At 41.9% G+C, this 27699-nt stretch overlaps 1 protein-coding gene across 1 annotated transcript in view; it reads left to right on the top strand.

Annotated features, from left to right (window-relative positions):
- Positions 1-27699, top strand: part of LOC113143148 (polypeptide N-acetylgalactosaminyltransferase 10-like) — a 47366-nt gene that overhangs the window by 16295 nt on the left and 3372 nt on the right. Inside the window, exons 4-10 of the mRNA XM_026328615.1 lie at positions 411-549; positions 3633-3799; positions 17501-17686; positions 18660-18843; positions 21130-21247; positions 25109-25216; positions 26582-26809. Coding sequence (XP_026184400.1) covers positions 411-549; positions 3633-3799; positions 17501-17686; positions 18660-18843; positions 21130-21247; positions 25109-25216; positions 26582-26809 — 1130 coding nt within the window. The remainder of the gene's footprint in view (positions 1-410; positions 550-3632; positions 3800-17500; positions 17687-18659; positions 18844-21129; positions 21248-25108; positions 25217-26581; positions 26810-27699) is intronic.

Below are 27699 nucleotides of genomic sequence, written 5' to 3'. Positions count from 1 at the left end.
CCTAAAGGGAAAATTAAACTACTGTTAAGTATAACACATAACATTGAGTTTACAAAGTAATATCACAGTTTATAATGTCCTTTGTAATAGTTTCTGGTGATTGCAGCAGCATACACCCACAACCAGAAACAAAATGATGACATGACCTAAAGTATGTTTCCATGGAAAACAACCTTTAGGCTGTTCCAGGCAAATAAATATCTCACAACACAACGAATCACATGTTTGTTAATCCAGTGTGACCATCACAGAACCTGAAAGTAAACAAAAGGTCGTTTTAAAAATAAAACATATTATCACATGGTCAGCTCCACTGTTTGCATGTGCGTGAGATTCATACAACCTTTACATACATTGATGTGTATCTATATATATATATATGTGTGTGTGTGTGTGTGTGTTTAATGCAGGTAATGGTGAACAGGGGAAGCCTTTCCCCCTGACCGATGCCGACCGGGTCGACCAGGCCTACAGGGAGAACGGCTTCAACATTTATGTCAGTGACCGGATCTCCCTCAACCGCTCCCTCCCCGACATCCGCCACCCAAAGTGAGTCCTGTGTGTGTGTGTGTGTGTGTGTGGGGTTAAAGTAAAAGTCGTCTTTACTTGCAAGTAAACATCTTTGGTGAAATGTGGAGGTTTTTTCAGGTCCCTGGTATCCACCCATTCATCTCCATGAGGACAGCAGTTTACAAAGACTATGTTGGGACCAGTGCTTGTCAAGAATCCCTTCTTGGGTTTTTGTTGCATCAAAAAAAATGTTGGAAAAAAAACCTTGAAACTTGAACCTTTAAAAAGTTTTAGAATTTCATGCCAAGAAACCAGAAGCTGTCCAGAGTCCTCTGAACTGTGTGCTGCTTTCCAATCCCAGACTGGCATTGTGAAAGGCCTTTAATCAGAGCTTTTCTTTTTCCTGACAAGAACTTTCCTCTGACACTTGACCCTCCCTCCCTTTTATGTGGAAAGCAGCTTTCAGCGTTTCCTCTCTGCCGGCTCCCCCAGGAGGACTGGTTCTTTTTATCTGTGTTTATAAAGGCAGCACTTCCTTGACCTTACACATTTCTTGCCATGAGCTGTCCATGCTGACAGGTAAATGCATCTAAACATTCAACCTCAGATAGCTAGATTTTAGTTCTAAAGGCCACTAATGTAGAGGCATGATAAAATGTACTGTAAATCCTGGACTTGCATTTCTTATGAAATCCAGAAATACACATGTACATGCAAGTCTGTCAGGTCTCTACCAGGTTGCAGGATATGAATATTGTTTCTGCACAACCTATTAATACTATTTTTACATTCTTGAGATCACATCCTTTCAGCACAGAGTCTTAATTGAAAATGTGCAGCAATGCAACGTGTGCCAGGTGCCACCTTATTTATCTTTCATTTTCCAGGACTCTAGCAGGTCAACCACAAGACTCGAATGCTTTAGTTTATCCTGAGCAGGGTCATGGAGGACTAGGACTCATCCCAGCTCAAGCTGGGCGAGAGGCAGCACACAGTCTGGACGGATTGTTAGTTGAATGACCTCATGGTGGATTCCAGATTTGGGCACCGTCACCCTCAGCCAGAGACTGTCAACTCTTTTTGAAGATAGGGATAATATTAACCCTAACCATGACCCTGCCAACCACCGTCAGTGTGATATGTTTGTGGCAGATCGGTCACTGGCTGTGGTGAGCAAGCTTGTGTTTGTCGAAAAACAAGTCGGTCACGGTGATAACAGGTGCAGTCGACATGTTGCTTGCAGCCCAGTCATCTCAGTGTCAGATCCCTAGGATGACGGCGTCGTGCTGTGTACTTTGGAGCAAGTCCTCCAAAGGAAACCACAGAATGCATATTCACTGCATGGCAGCTTTTGTCTGGGTCTTCCTAAATGCATTGCTGTGTTCTCTGATCTGCCAGGGTTTGAAGTAAAGTTAGGTTTAGGACAGGTGCACAGGCGTTGACAGGACAGCTGCTATAATCAGAATCTGGCTTTAATGTGGTTGTAATTGGATTATTAGCATGTAAATACGTTAAATGTTAAGAAGCTGTTGAGGACTGATGTTTCGCCCTGGCTGCCAGACACTCATCACTCTCCTGTGACCAATCAGATGGACACACCTGCTGTCTTCATCAACCACTTGCTGCCCCCTCTTCACCCTGTCTGGTCTGTAGGCAGCGTCTGCCACTTGGTGATTGGCGCATTGTCGGCGCCTCACGGGCAGCCGGTCCCAGACCTGGGACTGACACTTTCGATTTCTGCACGCTGACAACATTTAATTGAAGCACGCTCTCTCTCGTTCAGACACACACACACACACACACACACACACACACACACACACACCTCTATCCCCTGTGGAATTGGACAGGGGATTGTTAAGATTCACCGCTTGGCTGCCTGTCGCTCACTCTGCCTGCCTGTCTCCCTGCATTCATATTTGAATGAATTACACTCAGGCCGATGTTCAACACAGACACTGATCGACTGACACAGTTTGCTACACACTTTCTCCCTCTCTCCATCAACAAGGGAACACCGCTCTCTCCCCATGATTAGCTGCTCCGCAGGGGTCCCGCCACTCGCTGCGACGGCTGTGTACGAGGTCATCACTGTAGCCCGTCATCCCTGCACATGTTGGCAGCTGATAACAGCTGTATGTGCTGCAGATAATAAAATTAAAGCTTCCTCTAGTGCAGAAGGACATGTCAGTGGTGTCATTTTATATCCTGCTGCAGCTACTTGTTTGAAGGTTTTTACAGTGTTTTAGAACCGATGTCATAATGTCACGTACTTTACCTTAGCTTTTCACTTTTCCTCCTCCAAATTAATTCAATTTCTAGTCTGCAACAACCTCACCAGAGCAAGATGAATCACTTTAAAGAAATATATTCATTTTTATTGCACATATATAATAAGTGAGAGCAGTTAATTCGTGTAGTGTCGACTTTTATTTTGTAATAAAAAAAAAAAAAAATTAAAAAAATAAAATTCAATGACCCATCACAGTTTTAGTGACAAAACATAAATTAAGTATAAAACAAATTGACTATAACTACTGACCTCCCGAGAAAAAACTATAGTATCAGTTGTTTTAAAGCTTAAAAACAACATACAAAGACCTTCCCACCTTGTGTCCAACAGTAAACATATGCTGCTGTATCTGAACAGCATGATCATCTCAGAGATTTTTTTTAGCAACACACCAGGAAACAATCACGAATATATATATATATATATATATATATATATATATATGTATATACAGGAAATGAAATGTCCTTGAAATTCTTATTTTCTGTTTTTTTTTATTTTTCTGTCTGAGAGGTGAGCAAATATGATTTTCACAGTGGGAACAAATAATTGAAAATGGATTGAATAGTGGTTTCAGAGAAGATTGCACCAAGATTAGAGCAAGATGAATAGAGCTGCTGTCTACCAGCCTGCTCACACACATCCATTTAAGCTCTGAATCCACAGGTCACCTCTGTGACCGGCGCTCTGCTGAGGAGGCAAAATGTTTTTGGACGAGGGACGTGAAGGAGATTCTCTCTACCTTCATTTAACAAAGTGGAAAAAGTAATACGAGTAGAAAATGGCCAGCATGTGATTAAACGTATATATTTACTTTGTGTTCGTGCAGCTGTAAACAGAAACTGTACGCGGAGAAGTTGCCCAACACCAGCATCATCATCCCGTTCCATAACGAGGGCTGGTCGTCACTGCTGAGGACCGTGCACAGCGTGCTCAACCGCTCTCCGCCACAGCTCATCGCAGAGATCATCCTGGTCGACGACTTCAGCGACAAAGGTACGGAGGACACACACTCATCACCGCTCAGAGCACACACACACACCTTTATGTGTGCACAAACTTATTTGTGTATTTTCTGTGCTACTTTTGCATATGTCCAAGTGTGTGTGTGCCATAGAATTGGTGAAAAAGATGCGAGGATGTGTGTGATGTGACACTGTTCTAACAAATCTTCTGTATCGTCTCTGTTGTACTGCACAAAAACGTTTGTTTTGTGTGTAAATCCGTTACTGTTGTTCTGGATGTCGTCAGTTCAGGTGCTGGTTGGAAACTAAACGTAGAACACTATGTTCCCCCTCGGTTTTACATATCTGTGAGCTCCTAAACTGCCACCATGCACAGATTGAACTGAAATATGAGCCATGTGCTGCAAGAAGAACAACGTCATTTGTGCACATTTTCTTCCAAAGCTGCTCGGTTCCCATATGTTCCTTCCGGTTTGGCTCCATCAGAAGCTTCTCCGTAAATGTCCAAGAAACATGAAGCCACATGGATTCTGATCTGATAACGGATAGGAATTGGATCTAGGACCACATGTGCAGGTGGCCCAGATCTGGTTTGGTCTGTTCACACTTTGGAAACATCAGGGCTGAATCATTTGGGGAGTGATGCAGACCCCAACTTCCCAAATGAATGCAACAGCAGCACAGTGAATGATGGATGCAAGAAGCCAGATTTCTTCTTATTTCAGGGGAAAATAAATCAACACCAAAATCTGTTGGTTTAGCAGCTTGTGTCTTGGTAACTTGATGAAATAATAATAATCAGATCTTCCAAAACAAAAAAATATATATCTGCTGCAGTTTTCACCAGTCTGGTCCACTCTGTTCAGCACATATGGGTTTGGCTTTGCTAGTTAATGTTTGGCTCCTCATTCAGCAGCAAATATCTGCTTTCCATTGTTGCATAGATTTGTGTGTGTGTGTGTGTGTGTGTGTGTGTGTGTGTGTGTGTTTCTCTCTCCCTTTGCCAGCTCTTTTAAGAAAGTGTTTAATTCGTTGTTAATTAGTGCTCTTTGTCACGGGCCCTCGTTGAAGGATGTGTTTACCTCAAGTCTCCACGGTAATGAGATGTTCCGCTGCCTCTGAGACTCATTTAGAGGTTACCACCCTTCAGAGCTCAGGGATGAAATCCTCCCTTTGCTTCGGCAGAGTGGAAACAAAAAAGGCAAATGTATGGCTGTAACTATCCAGACTTAAGAATCTCAGGAAGCTTCAATAAAAGGCTTGTTTTTCTCACACTGTTGCACAGTGATTGTACAGGACAGGGTGTGTAGTGAAAGCAGCAGCTGACATTACAAAATGGTTCTCATGAAACAATTATTTCTGCATAGTTTTCATTACTGAATAAAACCAAGATGTCCTTGTAAATAACGCAACATATATACCAGTGGTTAAAGCAGTGGCAGCGTTTATCCACTGTGCATGACTGAGCTGTGACCTAAGAAGAAGAAGGAGCCAGAACAGCTAAACACTTTTTTATAACCATGTCAAGACACTCAGCACTTGGTTATGGTCAGGGGGAGCTCATAGTCTGCTTTTTTTTTTTTTATTAGTGCATTTAATACAGTCATACTGTAAAGTGGCATTATTGCAGCCAAACGAAAAGCTGCAGGGAAGAGGCAGGGAAGAGGGTAGAGTCGTGTTTTCCTGGTGCAACACAATGAGCAGGAGGCTCAGACAAAGAGGTCAGTGTATTTCAATGCAATCCAGGTCAAGCAGGAAATAACCTTCTTAATGTTCCACTTAGCCTTGTAAATGAAGTACTTATTCATGTGATTCAGCCTATAATAAATAAGCAAAATCTGCATATACAAACTCACAAAACCTCAGTGCCTCTGGAATCACAGGAATGAGTTTTATTTCAGTCCGGTGCCAGTCTTCTTAACCCAAACACCAGTGGAAAAGAAATGAGTGAAATATAGGAGAATGGCCAGTAATGTGATAATGTCTAATGTGTTTACCACATAGTGAACGACTGAAGGAGAATAACAAACGTTCATATGACAAGACGTCACGTGAGCTTCACCCTATCAAAACCAATCTGTGAGAAATATCCAGTCAAGACAAAAGAAAGGAAACTGTGCTTTCCTACATCGTCACTTCCCCCCTCACGGGTCCCTGCAGAACTCAGATGTGTTGAAATAGCCTGGAATCTGGGCTGAACCCTCCGTTGTCAGGATGGATGGGGGAACATTAAACAGCTGCAGGGAAGGGATTTAACCTCTGCAGGTTGCTGTTCTAACATTCCCTCTCACCACCGCTGTCCTTTGGATAAGAAATGAGTCGGGCTGTAATTGAGGCTTAAGAGACACAAGGATGAAGTGAGCTTGAATCAGCTCTGGTCTCTGCTTGAGTAGTCGGTGTTACAGTGTTGGAGAGAATAATCCCGAACAGTTTCTGTGCAGAAAACCACAAATCATCGCTGAGCTTTGAATCCTTGCATAGTAAGTTAGAGAGCAAGGCATTAAAGAAGAGGAGGGAAAAGTGATTTATTATAAAGTGGTTTGAACCTGCAGTGTGGTGCTAAAGTTCTGGTTCACACATTTAAAAATGTATATGAGCTAATTTTGTGTAGCAGCGTGGAAGAAAGGAGATATATCCAAGTCCTGTCTGTGTATTTGTGCTGCAGAACCCACTGATCCCCATCTCTCCATTATCTGGCACCTTGAACTGGGTTTGATTTATGTCTTTTAGGTGTAAATGAGGTGGTTTCATTACACCTCAACAAATAAACTGCTTTCACTCTCACATCTACTCACTGATTTGACTCAAGGAGGGTTCACCATCACCAGGAGAATCTTTTAAAGCTTACGCCAAAAGGTTTATGTGCAACAAAGGATGATGTGTTGTGAAGATAAACTTAATAAACTAGTGCTGTTATTTGTCTTTATAATCAGGAGGTAGTTTGCCGAAGTCAAATGTCCCTGCAGCTCTTAGGAGACCCGTCCTACCTGCAGGTTTAGGTCCTGTCACCGTGAGCTGCAGATGATAAATGCGACTTGTTAAGTGGCAGTCCTGTTGGAGGGGTGCCATAGCAACAAGAGCCCCAGAGGTATGATGGGAGTAACCTCTTGTTCCTCCGTTCATTGAATCCCCATCCATTTGACTGTTAATCAACTCAGACTGTGACTGACGTCTCGCTGACACATCACGCTGCAGTTTCTAAAACGTCACCAGAGGCGTGAAAATGTGTCCACATCTTTTTCTGTGACAGAGGAAACACGGCTGTTCACTTATAAACCTCTAACTGCCAAATGGTTTGAGATTTTAAAACTGATGGTTTCTACAAAAGCCGCGTGAAACTCTTTGCATCTTTCTCTCCGGTTGATGTTCAGGTGGTCTTCAGTTGAATGAACTGCATAACCAATAATCAAACTGTGAGATCATAAAGGTAAAACTGTGGAAGTAGATGATCAACGGCTATTTTCCTTTACACTATGTAGTTTCTAAAAATCTACATAACAGTGTTAATTTGGTTGACGAAATATTTTCATCAAGTTTTCACTGACGAGAATGAGACAATAACTAAATAATAATTGACAATGACGAAGACTATAATTAAAATATAGTCACATTTTCGTTAACTAATAAAAACGAGACGAAAATGTGAGTGAGGGACGTTTTTGGAAAAGATCCAATCAGAATTAATCTTGTAAGACGCACATTTGAAAAGTGACTGATCCACCTGGTGACGTGTGATGCGGGAATTCACGACATCATCTTCCAAAACCTACACTGGGTTTGTGTCTGACTGAAACTACAATGAAACAGCTGGAGGAAACAAAGAAGATAAATGGGTCAGTTTCACGTTTGATGCAACAGCATTTCTGCCAAATACAGTTTTTCTTTGACATATTTTGGAGTTGCATATCTCAGTTTTGGTCTTTTATGGAAAGGCCATATTCCATATATATTTAATGAAACTTGTTTTTATTTCATTTTAAGTTAGAATATTTTGTATATTACAATAGTTTAACTAAATTACACTTAAATTAAACCCAAACCCGACTAAAATCTTATGCTATTTATTCGACTAAAACTTAAACAAAGCAGATGACTCAGATATGACTGAAACTAAAATTGCATTTTAGTCAAAAGACTAAATTAAAATCTGCTGTCAAAATCAACACTGCTACATAAAACCTGTCATCCCAGCACAAATCCAGCCGAACGAGCTACTGATAATGTAGCGTGATAACATTTCCACCAGGTGAGAATTCAATTAAACCTGATTCGATCCTCTAATCGAAGGTAAGCGTGATGGAGTTCTGTTTTTCTCTCATATAGCAGTTCCATTTAGTTTGGAGCATGTAATGAAATACACCACAATTAGTCTCAACTCCCAGACTGTGGTTTGTTCACACTTAATTTTTCCCACTCAACTAATCAAGTATGTGCAGGCAATCAGGTTTCCATGTTTATCTTTTTTTACTCTGCTTCATTGCCATTTGCTGTTTTTGGTAGTGATTAGTTTATCAAACCATTTTCTCTGATTTTTCCACAGAAAGGAAACTTTAGATGAAACTACCCCAGCTGTCAAATAGCACGGAGCTAAGTCTCCAACTAGCCATTGTTCTCCATTTGGTTTAATTAGAGGTTTCAGGGAGGACAGTTCACCCTAGAGAGGATAGAGAGAAAACCACATCTCAGCCTCTTGTTCTGTCTCTCTGCTACCACATCTGCCTGGCCTGCAGCACTGAAGCATAACACTGAGCTCCAGAGTGAGCAAGTGTTGCTATCACGGCTGACAACAGCCGTTTCGTATGTTCTTGTTTCAGTTCGTCCCTTTGCTCATCCCTCAGCTTCCACACTGAAGCTGCACAACATGTAAATTTAAAACCCCCTGAGGTTTCCCTGAATGTCCGACTCTCAGATTTGATATCACAACCTGATGACAGGTTTAAGAAAGTGGTTGAACGTGTTAAGCCCTAAGACCAACAGCAGCACATTATCAACAGAGGTACATTAGTACGTGAGAATTATTGTGATATGATTATGTCAACACTTCCAGCTTGTGCTAGTGATTTTAATAGCGGAGTGATTCCCACAGCCCCCTCCACCCATCCGCTGTGTAAATATGGTCACGCTGGGTAAATGGTTGCAAGGCAGCTTAGCATTTTGTGGTTGAGCACAGGCGAGGAATAAATGCTGGTGGAGGCCGAGTCATTTCACGGATTTATGGTCAGACAGGGCAGGCGAAGTAGCTGCAACTTGTCAGAGACACTGAAGAAAACAGAAAGCTGTGTCTCTGGAAAGGAGATGGGGAGAGACATCATTGTATGGAAGTGTGTGTTCCTGCGGGGGCTGCATATGCTCCATCATAACAGCATTTCCTTATATCAGAGGTCAAAGTCAAAGAAAAGACTTTAACACTGCAAAATGTCTCTCAGTTCTCTCTTTTCCTGAATGTACACAGCTGCACACACAAAGACATAAAGCCGACTGCGACACAGAATATGCATGTGTCTGCAGAATGCTGCAATAGACCCAAAACCATTGACTGAACATTAGAGGTCAGATGTACAGTTTTCTAAAGCTAATAATAAAGTGAAACCTAACATAGCTCTATAAGAGTAGCTTAGCTTCATGCACAAACACTTTGAGCACTAAAGAAACGGTGAGCGGTGCCAGGCACGCCAGCGCTCTCTTAACCAAAGTGAGCAATTAGTCTTAATTGAATGCAGGTGGCTGCAGCTCTGCCTATTAACACATTCAGCAGGTGCCTCTGAAACACAACCCGGTTAGGCAATAATATACCAGGCTGTTTAAAAAACACACCTAAAGCAATGTTTTACAATTTAAAACCAGAGATATTTTTAAATGATTTAAAAATATTCTCGTAACTCAACCCAACCTTTCTTAATTAAAAAGCTACATAAAAAAACTGAAATACATTCAGGATTGTACATTAGTTGTTTTGAGAGTTGTCTATGTTGATGCCTTCAGAGCTGGGACCAACCAGTGTGACCACAGCCCGAGTGTCCTGCAGCTTGTTCGGGAGTCTGACAGGAGAGAATGATGCAGCTACAGGTGTGATTCATTCATTTCCCCTGGACATGTCACAGTGTGTGAACTAAGTTGCCGAGTAGTTGGTTGGTTAATGTGTTAAATCTCCCCTGAGAACTGAAAACTACGGAGCCATAGTCCAAAAAACACATTGCTGTAAGTCTGCATGTTAAGTATCCTACAGTGACAGTGTGTTTGGGCACATTTCTCTGATTCACTGCACCTTTTTATTCATCCATGTTTTATAACCAATACCGAAGCATCCGGACTGGTGTTTATACTGATTCCCTGCGGTGTGTTTGGGTGCTGTAGGAATCTCTAACCTCTAACTTCAATTATTTTCATCTTTCATGTTTCTGGACACTTCAGTTTCTCCAAACTTCCTAGAGCAATGTTCAGACTGTTTTAGTCTAATTTAATTAAGTCTGCACATTTTTAAATTTATAATCATTAGAATTAAATATTTTTTAGAATGTATTATAGCTCCTATTTGCTGGGGTTTGATATTCATACCACCTGCAGCCTTTTCTTTCTTTCCTTTCTTTACAACCTTTAAAAGGTTTGATGTGTTTGACACATAAAATTATTCTGTAAATAATTAGACTAATTACTGTGTATTTTTGAAACGTATGTTTTCCCACTTGAGTAAATGTCACAAAACACATTTGCTATCATGTTGATAAAAAACAAACTTAGCTTGTGGCCCTAATGGCTGTTTTCTTCGTTAGGGTCCATTTTGGCATCTGACCTTTACTGTTTTCTCCAGAAAAGGACTAATAGAAGCTCATAGTCTTCCACTTTATTACTGCAACAGTGAAAGTTTCTGTATTCAACCGCTGCTTCGGTACTAAAACGGATAACGGTGCCAAGTAGTCAATCCACAGAGTGTTAGATTTAGGTTTATTTTTCAATAACATTGATTTTTATTCAAAATGAAACACAGTTGTGTTGTGTACTCGCAGCCAGTAACAGAAACCTTATGTATTTAGTGGGACCACTGTGACACGCTGCACTATCAGCTACTCTTTGGTGGCAATCTGCCATTGGCAGATTGATCATCCAATTACTTTGCCCCTTCCTGCTCCCCAATGGGATCAGTTGAGCAAATGGCTCCAATACTTCATTTCAAATAAGGAGCGGCTTGTTTTCCACTCTTATGCAGAGTGTCTTTTGATGGATTTCCAGTCAGATGTAAAGGAGGGTTTGGCAGACAGCACGGCTCCCAGCAGGCGTCAGCATGGCCTCCAACCTGGAGTCCACAGAGCTGAATGTAAGAGCTCTGCTTATTTCTGCTAATTGAGCAGAAATATGTCTCACACTTTGGTGACAGATTTTTATTGTGTTCAGAAGAAAAACGCTTCTAACCTTTGCAAGAGCGCGTGCACACTGCTGCCCAGCACAGATGCTTGTGGAATGAATACAAACATTGCTGCACCGTCTCTGGCAGTACTTGGTGTTAAGGTGATGATAAAGTGGTAAAAACAACCATTTTCTGTGAAATGAAATATTGAAAATGTTGCTTTCTGTCAGAGTGACCATAACATCAAGAACACAGAGGCTGTGCTGCTGTTTACTCCACTGTGTGAATCCAGCAGCAGAGAAGAATGAGGCTAACACAGTGCTCAGATTTCTGCCATGCCTCAGACAATTATCCTGTCGGAGGCTGTATTTGTTTTAAAGACATGAGAGGCTTGATGTGTTTTTTATCTAGTGTTCATGTAGGCTTAGTTTTACAAAATACTTTGTTTATAATAGTTTAAATGTTGTGGTCCCCTGTGGTCTTTAAGATCTTTAATTATGCAGTTTCTTTTGGATCAGCGTTGCATTAATGTCGCCTGCTTTTAAACATGGCCAAAATAAAATGTTATAATTCCAAGTATTTCCTATTGAGATTATCTTATAAGCGCATGTTCCCCCTGTGCTTGTGTGGGTTTTCTCCAGGTACTCTGGTTTCCTCCCACAGTCCAAAAACATGTATGTCAGGTCGATTGGTGACTCTAAATTGCCCATAGGAGTGAGTGTGAGTGTGTGAGGTTGTTTGTCTCTATGTGGCCCTGTGATGGACTGGGGACCTGTCCAGGGTGGACCCCTGCCTTTCACCCAAAGAGAGCTGGGATAGGCTCCAGTAGATCCCTGGGACCCTGGTTAGGACTAAGGGGGTATAGTTGATGGATGGATGGATAATCAATAATTTGAGTTTGTTTTGTCAAGTGCAAGACAAGACAGATGATGGATGGATGGATGGTCATATAAGTCCGTCCAGTGGATTTTGAAATTGTGTATCTTCTGTTTGAACCTTTGACTGGATCAAAATGGCATGCTGAGATCAGGATTATCCAGAACATAGAATCCACAGTACATTTATAATCAGTGCTTAATGAAGTGATTACTCTTCAGGACCAGTGTAATAATAATTTAGTTGCGTTGGCTGCCTGAGGAAACTGCTGTCTGCGGTGTAGAGCTTCTTTGAACAGTCTTATCAACACCGGCAGCCTCACAGTCTTCAGGATGGAGAACTGGGAAGAGGAAGCAACGTTGATGAGGAGACAGGAGACCAGACAGGGATGGAGGCTAGTAGGAATGCAGTGAGAGTTAGCAATGCAGAGAGACTGAGCAAAGCTGGGCATGTTTATTCATTCGTGTCAGTGTGTGTGTTTGTGTTTGTGTTTGTGTTTGTGTTTGTGTGTGCGACCGAGGGCGTAGGGAGATAATGGGGTAATGGAGCTCAGTGAAGTGTGACGGAGACACGAGGGAGGGAGTGATATGAAGAGGGAGGCTGAGAGGGAGACAGACGACGGAGGACAAAAGAAGCTAATTGAGTGTTGCCAGAGCCATCACTGAGAGCAGATCGATTCAAACGTCAGTCTGAAGGGTGAGAGGACCAGGTCAATCACGTTCAACGTGTGAGGACGAAGGAAATGGCATCTTTTGCACCTTTGGCGATGTAAAATTGGCCTCAGCATTAACTTATAACATAGAAAATGTAGGTGACAGCTTTGTTATACTGTTTTTAATGCTCCACAACTACCAAAGTCTTTACCCTGTTGTTTCTTTGTGAATTTGTTCCCTAAAGACAAAAAAGGTGAATTAATTGCTGCTCTCCTTAAAAATATCAGAATGATCCTTAACGGGATTATTTTTGTATTTCCCATTAAGTCTTCAATTCCTCTGACACACCTGCCTTATAACAAATAAACAGTCCTAGTTTTAATCTTAGTCTTGTTAAAACACTAACACAATTTAAGATAAAGCTTCAGGTCTTATTATCATATCAAACACCATGCCCCAGGGTGTGTCCGTGAAAATATCTCTTGTCTTCTGCTGCTGAGGCATTGAAGGACAAAAGTGTTGAAGGACAAACACTTATTTGTTGTATAAAAACAGGCTTTTCAATCTTTTTTTTGATTCTTATTGGAGCCATCCTCCTCTCTGGCATCTAAATTATGGATTCTCGAAGTACATAAGAGATCTAAAAGATAGTGTTATCTCACAGTGTCAGGTAAATACCAGCTCACTTTGTAAAAGCCAAATACCAGATTGCTATCTGTGTGTACACACAAGTTATCTCTATTAAGATTTTCCTGACTTTATGTCCTTTGCCCTGATGATAGTGCTCTGATGACTGTTTGTTCTGAGCCATTTCTGCTGTGCATTCGTTTTAGGTGACAGTAATATTATATATTATTATATGGAATATATTATTCCAGAGTAAGCACTAGCAGAAGAAATGTAACAGTGACGTCTTGGTCCTTGCCACCAGTTCTGTTCATGGACAGGATCTGTGATAGCAGACAAAATGTGACGTGTGCCCCATTTGGTTTCTGCTCTCACTTTAGTAGGTGATGTAGTTCTTCTGGCTTCATTGACCTGTGACCTCTGGCACACTCCGGGGCATTTTGTAGCTGAGTGTGAAGCTGGATTTATATGATGTGAAGACTTAACAGTAACAGCAAAAAGTGAAGCAGCAGAATAAACCAACAGAGTGTGATGGAGTTTGTGAGAACACTGGAATATTTTGGTGAGGGAACAAAGGAGCAGCCCCAGCCTTTCGTGATGTGGCAAAGTATCTGGGGATTAATATACCTCCCTGAAAACAGAGCTCAGCGTGCCATGTTGGATCCACAGGGTCTAAATGCTAATTGATTATTAAAAAATGCATCAGGGAGGATTTTGATGTTGGTTTAATCACAGGGCATCAAAAAAAAAGAGGAAACTACACACAAAAGAAAACAGGCTGAGCTATATACATTAGGGGATGATTAGGGAATGAGACACAGGTGTGCAACTGTGCAGGACAGAGTCAGGTGTTTGAGAACAGAGGGAGAGTCAAGGTAAAGGGCTGACATAAGACGTCATGTGGGAAAGCTGTGATTAAAGAAATGAAAATCTATTAGTAGTTTTCTCACAAATGTGAGTGTCCATCCTAGAAAGGACATTTTGCTTGGGATGGATTGACTAACTCAGTTCACAGGCTGGGAGTCAAAGTGAGACAAGCTACAAACACATACATTTTATCTGGCATTTAAAATGCACACAGACACTTTGACAAGAGCCCGAGGCCAGCTGCTGCGCCTTTCATCTGCTAACCGTTAATTCATGTTTGAGTATGGCCGCATGTGAGCAGATGAAAGAAGGCCAAGCAGCTCTGGTGCTGAGTGACAGACTGGAGGGAAGCAGCAAACAGCAGGGGAGGCATGGTATAGTGGGAATTCAGGTGGAGTCCTGTCTACGCTCAGTAAATGGCCTGTGTGTGATGATGACCAGTTCATCCATGTGCTCCACTCTGTGAAATGACCCTGACATCCGCAACACCTCAGCCATCCAGTCTCTTCTGCTTCACATTCTAATAAAGACTAATGTGTTTGCAGACATCAGCTTGCTCTCATTAGCATGATTAATTGCCTCCTTGCTTTCGGTAAACAGTATGAGCTGTATTCCAATTTATTCAGGGAAAATTAACCAATCATAATTAAATTCTCTGATCTTTCTCTCCCCCACCTCTCAACGTACAAGCTCTCCTCACACATGGGGCAAATGTTCGTTGATTAATTTAACCTGTCTTCCTGCCTCTTCCTGCCTCTCTTCCTGCCTCTCTTCCTTTCCTGGATGATGTAAGTGTTGCTTTGTGCAGAGCGAGCATTCGTAAAGAGCCAGAGCCTCATAATGGTCAGTTTTTAATGGGATGATTTATCGCAGGAACACACAGGGAGGACAGCTTGCCTTTTCCTTACAGTTTGACACCAACCTCACAGATTCCTTCTACCCTTGTTGCAATGTCACACTTTACAGTGCATAGGGCTGCTGCTCTGCAACAACGAACACAGCAATGGAAAATAAATATGGCTGACCTTCACTGGAGTCGGAGAGGATCTGGAATCAAGAGACAAAAAAAATGGCACATAAGCTTGAAAATCCAAGATGGAGGGACAGAGAATTAGATTTGGGATTAGTTTTTGGTGGAGTGACATATAGCGAGATGGTAAGAGATAAAGAAGTGTTATGGTTGTAATTGCATCACAAACAGTTCGGAGGGACTGGGCGAGGATGGAGTTGAGGTATTTACAGAAGTGATTACTGTATTAAGGCCTTATTTCAAAACTAAACCCGTGTCTTCATGCAGCACAATGGACAGTGGAAATACAAACAGGTTGTGTAGCATCTGACCTGAGAAATGGAGAAACACCAGCTGTGTTTGTGTGCAAAGTGCCGTACGTTCTCCTGTTTAATTAGGAGAACCTTCTGCAAAAATCACACCTCTTTTTCTTCTTGGAGTCAAAATGCACAAACGTCAAACAACAGGCTGCTGAAATAATCACTGCTGAACCAGTCAGAAATCTCACCACACACAGATTAGTAAACCAACCAAAACTATGAACAGAGAAGAGACAAATGGACAAATGGAGAAAAGAGATAAATGGCAGAAGAAAGCACTAACTTGTCATCCATTACAAGTAGTGATAACAGACTGAAATATTGAGGTCGCAATGAATTTTTTTCTCTTATCCTCCTCGTTGTATATGTGATTTTTTCTTCGTTTCGTTTTGTTTCTCAGTGACAAAATTACAGTTTTATTTCTAACAGAATGAGATGGCAAGAAGAAACAGAGTGTGGATACTGAGAAGCGTGGAAACAAAAAGGCCGTGCTCATTTGTCAGTCTCTTCCCTGTAATTTCTTGCATTGTTCAGATGTTCGTTCTACTCTCCCTCCCTCACAGTATCATAAAAAGAATTAGCAAAATGATGTTTGGTCCTGCGGGACAGCTCATCTGCGTGAATTTAAATGCACAATGTCACTTTCACTTTTATTTCCCTCTGTCAACTTCAGTTAAATCTACAACTGGAATGAAAATAAACAGAAGTTTCAAAAGGTTAATGCTAAAAGGTCATAATTTCAACACCCCTGCTTCACATGCCACCCAGACAGTGCCGACCCACTGAGGCATGGACTGTACAAGACCTCTGAAGGTGCCCTGTGATATCTGGCACAAAGACAAGTCCTGCAGATCTGATTTTTTTTCAGCACATCCTCCAGCAGCCTGCCAGTATTTGTGGTTTTGTCCCTTAAAACAGTCCCACAAGCCTTGATGTCTCACACACACACTCTTCTTTACTCACATGGCCTGTGTCAAAGGCCCTCAGGTCTTTACATCTGCCCATTTCTCCCACATCCTAAACCTTTACTTACCATCCAATATGTCTCAGACCATGACACACACTGTTGGCTAATGTAAAGTCGACAGTCACTTCATCTGTGAGTGCTCATAATGTTTTGGCTTATAAAGCAGTGGGCATGTGCAATAAAGCAGGACATGGAAAAGTCTTCAATCACGTCTCAATCACATAAACAAACAAAACCGTTCCATGAAACCACTGAACCAGCTGCTGTGGTTTAATATAAAGAGACTTGACTTTCTTTGATTCACTTTGTCTCACATTTTTCTCTGTCACCAAATCAATGCCCATTCAGTACGCACATTTTGAGTTTTTACTGATGCGACTTAACCTTTCATTCATTTGAAGATAAAGCAGCACTTTGCTACAGTTTGTCAGTGTGATTCATTGCTTCTGTATCTGTCATGTCTCCACTGAAAATGTGAGAATCTGACAGACCTGTTTTGTCTGTATGAAAAGAGGTTTGAGACGCAGGGCACTGAGGAAAATGTGTTGCTGTTTACGAAGTTCCCCATCTTGAAATTGTCCAACCATTCATCCGTTTTCCAAACTGCTTATCTTGTTTGGGGTTGGAGGGGGCTGGAACAGTCATCTGGACAGCATGTCTGTTACAGAGCACTGCAGCAACCACTGCAATGCAACTTCTATCCTGCAGAAGAGAAGCTGCCAAAGGAAAAGCCGATCACCAGAATAGACAAATATAAATTCAAATTAAAGCTCCGATAACTCGGATTCTTAGTGAGGTTTTTTTTTTAAAGGCATTTATCAAAACCTTGCAGGTCATGAGTGATGTAATCTACATCTCAACCCCCTACAACACTGCAAAATAGTGGCTGTATTGAAGGAAGCCAGAAAACTGTGCAGCCTGAATCCACTCGCTTGCATCCAGTGTTTTTTTCCATGTATGACTGACAGTCCCTTGCCTGTTGTTAAAAGGCATTCTGGCAAACCAAGGAAGTAGATGTGTGAGGATGAGAGCAAACTGTGCCGCCTCACAAAATACATCTTGTGTGTGCAGAGCACCTAAAGGTGGCCCTGGAGGAGTACATGACGCGGTTGCCAAAAGTTCGTATCCTCAGGACAAAGAAGAGGGAGGGGCTGATCAGGACCCGCCTGCTGGGAGCCGCCGCCGCTAAAGGAGAAGTCATCACCTTCCTGGACTCCCACTGTGAGGCCAACGTCAACTGGCTGCCTCCGCTGCTGGGTGAGGAACACACACACTCCACACACACACACCCCACACACACACACACACACACACACACGTCTGGTCATCTTCGCCGTCATTAGACATTTCTTAGCCCATAACCCTTTTAACATTTGCTGGTGAAATGTTTTATTATAACAGCAATATGACAAACGAGGAATGGATGATGTGTTTTCATTTTCAGAAAAATGATACGGTCCAAAATACCGTATCATTTTTCAAAAATGTACTTTCTGAAAAATCTTCTCAATTTTTTCCTTATAAAAGTTCCTCACCTTCCTGAAAGACTGAAAGCAGAGCAGAGTGCACAGATGCTGTGTGTGTTCTCAAACACAGGAATACACACACACACATGCACACACACACTACCCCTACTGTGAGACTGACTCTTCTCTGGCTGATGGGCACCCACACTCTTACTTTCTCAATTACCCTTTTTCCATTAAGGGCCCGTGTTCAGCTCTGTTTCCCAGCAGGGCACCGACCCATATAGGCCCTTTCACAAACAAACATAATGACCCATGTTACCTTAATGTCATGCTGTTTACACAGTATGTGGGAATATGACGCACGTCTGCCAGTGTGTAACATAAACAGCTGGTCGGTGTGTTCATTACAACCCACCATGACACTTAGGATATTCAAAACGGGGAGAAGCGCATGAAAGCTGAGAGAAAATGATGATTCAAATAATTTTTTCCTGCAAGGTTTCATCATGTGTGACATTCAAATGCCAACAATATATTAATCTTTAACTTCCATTGAAAACCACAGCCCTAGCAAATTAAAGCTGTCTTTTTTAAATATAGATCCTGTGTGGGGGCAGGTAATGAGGTCAGATATGGGAGCAACATGATGAGGCTCTGAAAGAGTCACTACTGTGAGGACAAACTACCTTATTGGGTTTTATAAAAACCCAAGGTTGCCCTGAATGCTCCATCAACCATCTGCCTCTGTCTGTGTGTCTCAGACCGAATCGCCCAGAACAGGAAGACCATCGTGTGTCCGATGATCGACGTGATCGACCACGACAACTTTGGCTACGACACACAGGCGGGGGACGCCATGCGGGGGGCCTTTGACTGGGAGATGTACTACAAACGGATCCCCATCCCCGTGGAGCTGCAGGGGGACGACCCCAGTGAACCATTTGAGTGAGTCAGCACACAACACAAACTTCATCACTCATTCAGTGCAGACAGAAGCTAAGATGCTGTTGCTAGAATCGGAGGACGTTTGCTTGTTGTGCTGTTTTTAAATGTTGTATTAGACCAATTCACAGCCCAGGCCCAAAGTGAGGAAGCTGTGAGTTTCAGTTTTTTTGTGTACCCTTTCCCATGCAATTCTCAGGTGCAGTCAGATTTATAATGTTCTCACAGGTCATCACAGGTGGACTAACTTCTGTTGCATTCAACATGAGGCTGGAAAAAACTACACTTCAATTTAAACATAGACAAGAAACATTTTGGCTTAATTAACATTTGACTGTATTTAGTTCTGTGGTTTTCCACATGTGCTCACATTTAATAAAGGAATCAGAGTTTAAATCAACAGGTTTAATAATAAACAGGTCCAGCATGTTAAAAAATAAGATCAGCCTCCACCTGACCTGGGATGATTTTTCAGTGACGTGCAGGAGGTGGGGACAGACGGGGAGACTTCATTTCATTATATTTGAACTGTTCTGCTCAGAACCCTGCAGGTGGGAAATCCATGTGCTTGTACACCAGGCAGTGAGCAGCCACTTTACCGGTGCACTGCAGTGCTCCACTGTAACGACAGCGTCTAGGTCAACACATGAATTAAACATCGTGCATTGGTTCTCCCACTTAACAGCCACACAGCACTTTACACACCTAGAAACTTGTGCCAAGCACCTACTTGTGGTTCCTTTGTCTTTATCAATATGTGTAATGTGCTTAGTGAAAGTTTGTTCCACACAGCAGCTACAACTGGATATTTCTAATGAAGCAAACAGAAAGTTAAATGTCCATAATGGCCACCACTGCCCACGTGCACATTTGTGTGTTGTTAGTCTGAAAAAAAAAAAAAAGTGTCACCAATTAAAGTGTAAAATTTGATTTTCTTAATGCACAATGGACAATGATCTAATTTCTGAGAGTAATCAGGACTGCACAGTCTTGCATTTTGTTTTCCTAATCCTAATTAAGACAACACACAATTTATTAAGCTGGTAGCTCCATCTACTTCCCTTAATTTTGTCTCAGTGGCAATTACTCTATTTCCTCACACTCGTTTTCTCCCAGTGTAAATGACATTTGTTGATTTTATACTGGCCTCTGAGCTTAAACTTTTCTTAGTCACATAAAATAGTTTTTACTTTCATTATTTCAGAATGAACAGGTGCTATAAACAACCTGCCCAGAGTGGCGGTGATGAGTCGAAATCCATTAAACAAAAACAGGTTTTGCAGTCACTGCTAGATTCATTTCCTCCTTTGTCGTTCTGGAGAAGGCAGGCTGCAGAAACCTGCTACCACCACAGGAGTGTGTCTGTGCTTACGGCTCATGAGACAAAGAAGTCCCTGAGTGCTTCTCGCTGCTGACAGTAGGGTAGCTGCCCTGTTTCCCTGTAATTGGGCCTCCTCGGGGACGACTGTGGCGAGAGCACACTACCTGCTGATGAAAAGCTTGTAACTATGACAACCTGCTGTACCTAAAGTGTGTGTTGTGATGTCTCTGTACAGAAAATGACTGTGTTTCTTTGAGACATTAAAAGATGAGAATCACTTAAGTTTTGACTGATTGTCAAGACTATTTTTACATAAATTGGACTAAAATAAAGCGTGTGGTCGAGAGTTCTGGAGTTAAGGATTGTGTATATTTGGTGAGGACCCTTATAAGAAATCTAATTTGTGCATGTCTGCACCTGCTGCCTTAACTTTTCCGCTTGGTGTGTGCAGCAGCAGTACAACAGCTCACAGCCTGCACCCAGAAGCACAGAGCTTGTCACAGCAGACAGGGCTCAGTAGCAGGTTAATTGCTTCTGTGCTGTGCAGAGCGTCTGCATTATCTGGAGAAAAATAGGAAAACCACAAATACATGTGCTTGAACTTACTATCTGTGCTCCTGTGTGTTATTTTATTGCTTGGTTTCGTTCCTAAAGCAAAGCACCACTAAAAATCAGTTTAGTACTTTCTGTCACTTTTGGACATAAAAACACGTGTTGCTCTTTCTTAGAAGATAACAGCTGAGCGCTAAAATCATATTCCATTCAAAAACATGTCAAATTATGGACCAAAGAACAATGCCCACAGTCTTCACCGTGACTTTAAAACGAAACGTTTGTAGAGAATTTGACATTTTGGTTAAGAAATTGGAGGATTTCTGGTTGTTTCTCCCGCGGTCTCTCTTCATACAGCTACTCTATACAAACGTACTGTACTGGAATGAATGTATGTTGTGTTTCGTGTACCACAGGTCCCCAGTGATGGCAGGTGGACTATTTGCTGTGGACAGGAAGTGGTTCTGGGAGCTGGGGGGCTATGACACGGGTCTGGAGATCTGGGGAGGGGAGCAGTACGAGATCTCCTTCAAGGTAAAAAAAAAAAAAGATATACTTCAATATATATTTTATTTTATCCTGTAATTTGAAAATGTTTTAAAGGCACAAAAGATGTCTATCTTTTATTACATCCTGTCTTCCAGCTTTTCAGCCCTTCATCATTGCATCAAGGTCATACACATCATTATAATAAAAAATATTCTGCGGGAAATTAATCTTGTCCTCAAGCAATGACACAATCTTTCTTCTCTGTTGTCTTCAGGCACATCTAATACTTCATATATCAGTTCGCTCAAGGTTTTGTTTATTTTAGAAGAACAAGGACGTTGGTCATTGATTTGTGTTTGAGATTCTTGTGTTACGGGGTGACACATGGGATGTTAATGGATGCTTCTTATTCAGCAAAACATTTCCGTGGTCCTGTTCTTTCTGTTAGTTCAAATCAGCCGGAAGAAATGAACCACTTTCTAGACTGAAGGCTCCCTCTGCCATCACATAGTGAAGCTGTTGCTCATGCTGTGATGCAGAGGTTGAACCTAAACTAAAGGTATTCCGACATGAGCACAGGTGTCACTCTCACATTTGAAGCTGTGAGTGTAAAATGTGTGACTGGTAGACTTTGACTGATAAGGACCCACAGCTGAACCTGGTGTGGAAGGATCTTACAATCTAATACTGTTTTAGAGCTTATTTAATTATTACTGTGTTAATCTCCCCTATCGAGGTTATTATTCTGGCCAGGATAATCCTACTATTAAAATGTTGCTATCGGCCCATGTCTAGCACTGCCTCCTCATACTTTATGCTCTCAGATATTCAATTTCAATATTCGTTTTTACAAAGATCCCTGTTAGCTGATACAGTGCAGACATCCAGTCTCTTGAGGTGAGAAAATTAGACTGAGCCACCCTGGTGTCACTGGTAGATGTAGTCTGAGCCACCCTGGTGTCACTGGTAGATGTAGTCTGAGCCATCCTGGTGTCACTGGTAGATGTAGTCTGAGCCATCCTGGTATCACTGGTAGATGTAGTCTGAGCCATCCTGGTGTCACTGGTAGATGTAGTCTGAGCCATCCTGGTGTCACTGGTAGATGTAGTCTGAGCCATCCTGGTGTCACTGGTAGATGTAGTCTGAGCCATCCTGGTGTCACTGGTAGATGTAGTCTGAGCCATCCTGGTGTCACTGGTAGATGTAGTCTGAGCCATCCTGGTGTCACTGGTAGATGTAGTCTGAGCCACCCCGGTGTCACTGGTAGAGGAGCATCATGATTTTCCAGCTCATTCATTGAGATAGTGCCTGGACATTCAGCCCCACGGAGCACAGAGGCAATATGACCTCACATACAGAAAACGAGACAGAGCTGTAGAGGCAAAAAAGCATTAATCCTCTGTGGGTGAAGCCAAAGACATACAATAAGAAATACAGAATTTTGAATAAAGGCTATTTCCAGTATTGGTATGATGGATAATACAGTTGCTACCATTTTAATGCTTTCTGATGCTTGTTTCCATGACGACACCATCAAACGGTATATTCGGGCCAGAGAAAAATAACCTTATGGTTAAAGACCTGTGGGGTCTGCTGCTGCCTTTGGGTTGGTCATTATTATTCATATATAGTGGAAGAAAACACAACGGGAGTCCCTGAAATCTTCTGCAAACTAAATGCAAGAATGTTTTTGATTCTTAGAGAGAAAACTCAAGTTTCTGTCGCACTTTAAGTCAGTTCTTGATTTGTGATATGTTTTATTCATGCGACTGAGTGAATTCTGTTGTTCGGTAGTTTCTCTGTCAGCTGAGCTATTCACGCTGGTTGTGATCTGCTAGTAGAACTAACGTCTGCAACACACCAGAGAGACTGTGGTGTCCAGACAGACTCATGAGGAGGAGCTGGTTATGGCTGGATGGTTTCATAGTTTAATGTGAGCTGATGATTGAAATTATTCCCACATGCCAAGTTGCTGTGTTTAACAATAAACAAACTGGATCCAAGTGATTTAAAAGAAGAAAAAAGTTTGTCATCATCTTTTTGTTATTGCTGCCTCCTTAAGACTTTTAAGCATTTTAGACTAATTGTCTGTCTTGTCTTGCACTTGACAAAACAAACTCAAATTATTGATTATCCATCCATCATCTATACCCACTTATTCCTAACCAGGGTCCCAGGGATCAGCTGGAGCCTATCCCAGCTCTCCTTTGGGTGAAAGGCAGGGGTCCACCCTGGACAGGTCCCCAGTCCATCACAGGGCCACATAGAGACAAACAACCTCACACACTCACACTCACTCCTATGGGCAATTTAGAGTCACCAATCAACCTGACATACATGTTTTTGGACTGTGGGAGGAAACCAGAGTACCTGGAGAAAACCCACACAAGCACAGGGAGAACATGCAGACTCCACACAGAAAGGCCCCTGATGGGTTTCAAACCAGCAACCTTCTTGCTGTGAGGCAACAGTGCTGACCACTAATCCACCGTGCTGCATGCTTTAAATAAAAGAACACAATTTCATTAGGATTGAAAATGAATCCATACTTCACTGAAATGGAACCATTTGTGTCTCAGAGTTAAAACAACACAGAGACTAATGCTCAACTTGCAGCCCGGTAGCAGCCTGTAATGTATATTACACCTCACATTTCTAAAATGCTGCATGGAACAGCATATTAACACTCGCAATTCTTGCCAGTAGAGATGCCACAGACATGGTGCTGAAGATGTAGTGTGGTCCAAAACAACAAATCGGTTATTTTGGGAAGGGAAAGTGTGATTGTTCTCTCACTTTGTTAGTCATGAGCAGAGCTTTTGGTATGGGCTGCTGTTTCCCATTAGCATCAGCTCCATAGATTACAATGGATTTAATGTTGCCGTATATACTGGACGTTATATGATAAACGCAGTGTAAAGCTTTACATAAACAGTCGGGTCAATGGCAGATGGCCACTGCCTGTCCGCCCCAGCTGAAGTGTGTTCTGTGCCTGCCTTCAGGTTATATGTAAAACATGTATATTTTATGTTCCATTATTCATGTCCATGTTCTCAAACCCCCCACAGCGTCCGCCTGCCTCTAACCTTCAGCCAGCATAAATCTTATTTACTTAATAAACGACTCTGCAGAAACATTTTGCAAGCACACCTCTCTCTCTCTCTCTCTCTGTCCATTCTTCTTTGTTTTCAGGTTTAATTCCAGCTTTTCATTGCCTGCTTTTTATTTTGCTATTGTCTTGAAAATAACAGCCCCTTTCCATGTTGCCTGCTGCCTCTAAGTCTTTCTTTCTCCTACATCCTCTTTGTCTTCTTCCTTTCTTTCTCGGGGTTTATTTTCAGCATTGCAAAACAAGAAAGAAAACCATTACTCCGGTGTTCATTATAGTTGTAGCATTAAAAAGAGGAGATACTGGATGTCTCTGATATGAGAGAGGCAAGTGAAAGAAGAAGGAAAAGAAATTAGGTATGTTAAGGTGCTTAAAACATATTAAACCCTCATTGCATGATTTCCAAACATTTTTTAAGAGGTTTTGTTTCCTGAAAAGCTTTTGCCGTTGGCACTTTTTGCAGTTTGCATTGCACTTATGTATCTCAAGTACCAGAAAAGTTGATAGAAACATCATAAGATAATTCAACAGTGCTGCTCTAACCCATCACCATCTCCTTTTTATTGCATCTCTCTCTGAATTCACGTCCCTCTCCTGTTCGTCTCCCGGGATTTATTAGCCTGTTAGAACCAATGTACTTCATGCCGCTTTCTTCTGAGTCATCAGTCTCCTGCTCATCTCCTTGATCATCCCCTTCCTTTACCTTTGCAACAACTTTCTGTCTTTGGATCTTAATATGGGCAAAGCGTCTAAATACAGAGATCCAGCTGATGAAAGTGCTGTCTGTGTCTCTGAAGGTGTGGATGTGTGGTGGTCGGATGGAGGACATTCCTTGCTCAAGGGTAGGACACATCTACAGGAAATATGTTCCCTACAAGGTCCCTGGTGGAATCAGCTTGGCAAAGGTAATTCTTTACACCATGCGCCTCCATGGTTCAAGACAAAATACAAAACAGATCAGGTCACAGATTTTCTTCACACTATAACAGCCTGTGGATCAGTTCCAGTGCAGTGCTGTCACACTGTATGAGCTGTAATATAAGGGAGCCAACCATAGTACAGTATAGTGCTGTAACGGACATGGCTGTACAAAAGTCAGCACTACTGCAGGAGAGTGCAAAGATATTTGCACTTTCGGTCCTTTCAGACAGGTCCAAAAACTCCAGAACCAACACTAGATGCTTTCCAGTCTCTTTAAAATCTAGAAGAGATTTGAGATTAATTAATAACTTTCTGCACACATGCCATTACATCCCACTAGTGTGAGCTAATGTGTTAGGTGCTGCAGTATAACTAATGGCAGCATTTTTGCTTCCTATGTCCTTTACTAAGTACTATGCTCTTTCTCCCCCACGTATCAAAGCACTTTACAGTCGGCTCAGCGTCCGTTAACAAAAGACCACCAGATGAGAAGCAGCAGTATGCAGTTTATCCACTATCTACAACTTATAGCCTTTGCAGGTGCTACTGGGAAGTCAAAGTACTTACAGAGAATGACAAATTGTCTAAAAGCACTAAATCATACGGGGTGTAGTGGAAAACCATTCATTATGTATGCCTCTGCTGCAGCCTGGAGCTTGGCTCAGTATGCAGTGGAAAGGCACTGGCCTTTGTTTTGCTTTTTTATCCTGACCAACAGTCTTTAAACTCAGTGTCAGTGGAATACCGATGACCCTGAATGAGCCTGACCCTGCAGAGTGAGGAGGATATTTACATAAAGGTACTAAAAATGAACTCAGCCTTTTTCTCTGCACAAATTTGAAACTGTTGCTTTATTAGCAGGGTAAAAGCTCTTTATTTTCTATCGTTTGTCAAGGTTTTTCTTTTTCATTAAAGTGCTACAGTACTTTGACTAAAACTGCATTTGTGACCAACAGATCCAGTCAGCTCCAAGTCGACTTCAGCTGCAGCAAAGTAGCCAAATGTTGATGTTTGGTTGGATTTTGCTGGAGCAGAGACTAGAAACAGAGTCCATTGAAGCCAATCTAGTCAAGTCACAGTATCACCAATCACAAATTTGCCTCAAGGGGCTTCTAATCTCAAGTACAACCAGCCCCACACAGAGTCACAAAACAGCATAGAGACTGTTTAGGTTCACAAAACAGTCCAGTGTGGTTCAGAGACCATCCCCACTGCCAAGGAATGTGGGATATTGTTTTTGTTTGTGGGAGATTCATAGACATTTTTTGAGACTTGGGATTTTTGCTAATCAAGTCGGTTATTTAGCAAATGGATCTATAGAGCTGATTCTGCCATTTGTCTGATTTCAGAACCTTAAACGTGTAGCGGAGGTGTGGATGGATGAATACGCTGAGTACGTCTACCAGCGCCGGCCTGAGTACCGCCACCTGTCAGCAGGAGACATGACGGCGCAGAAGGAGCTGAGGAACCGGCTCAACTGCAAAAGTTTCAAATGGTTCATGAACAAGGTGGCCTGGGACCTGCCCAAACACTACCCGCCTGTGGAGCCGCCCGCTGCCGCGTGGGGAGAGGTGAGGGTCGGCTCGACTACTTTGATTTATGCAGCTGAGTTATTAAGTGTGGAGAAATTAGGTTTTGAGGTGAACGAGATTCACAAACCGACAAACCGGCTCAAACAGAATAAAGTCACCTGATAATAATATGTGAACTCCCTCCTACTGATGACATTTATGCTTTTTACTTTTTTAAACTTGTCTGATAAAGATGATGATGGTTGTGTATGTGATTATTATTTCCAAAATAAAAATCAACAACTTATGAGGAAAGTGAAAATCTGTCCCTTAGCTAAAATAAAGATTAAAAAGCTTTAGGTTGACAATGTCAGCAGGTTCTATGAGGATCAACACAACTTTACTGATACAGCACATTTCAAAGAAAGGCAATTGAAAGTGCTTCACAGAGGTAAAGAAACACATTAGAATTAAAAACAGTAAGCAATTAAAATCAGAATTAAATCAATGCAGATAAAAATCAAACTGCAAAAGCTGAAAGTCTTAAGACCAGAATCATAGCTGCAGTGAAACTAAAGAAACAGAAGTGCAGAAGAGAAACCTCTCAATCAGAGGCAGAGGAAAATAGAGTTTGGTCACATTTGAGATCACCCGGACGTTGGTTCTGTCTGTGCTCAGCTTAGTAGCTAAAAGCAGCTTCAGTCTGTTTGGTTCTGACTCAAGGTTCTTGCAGTTGATTGCTTCCTTAAGCCCTGCTGGGTTTATCTTCTTCAAGAAGATCATTATTATATTATTTTGACCCATATTATTCATTGATTTATAAACCGACAGCAGCACATTTCTCTAAGTAACAGGATACCAATGTTAACATTTAAGAAAAGTGAAAAACATCAGCTCAGTTCTCCTGGTTCTTGTTTGAACTCTGAATGTAGCGTTGAGATGAAGTCGTGTAACCC

Source organism: Mastacembelus armatus, chromosome 14 (genome assembly GCF_900324485.2).
Source record: "Mastacembelus armatus chromosome 14, fMasArm1.2, whole genome shotgun sequence".
Classification (NCBI taxonomy): Eukaryota; Metazoa; Chordata; class Actinopteri; order Synbranchiformes; family Mastacembelidae; genus Mastacembelus; species Mastacembelus armatus.
This window is presented reverse-complemented; position numbering and strand designations above follow the sequence as displayed.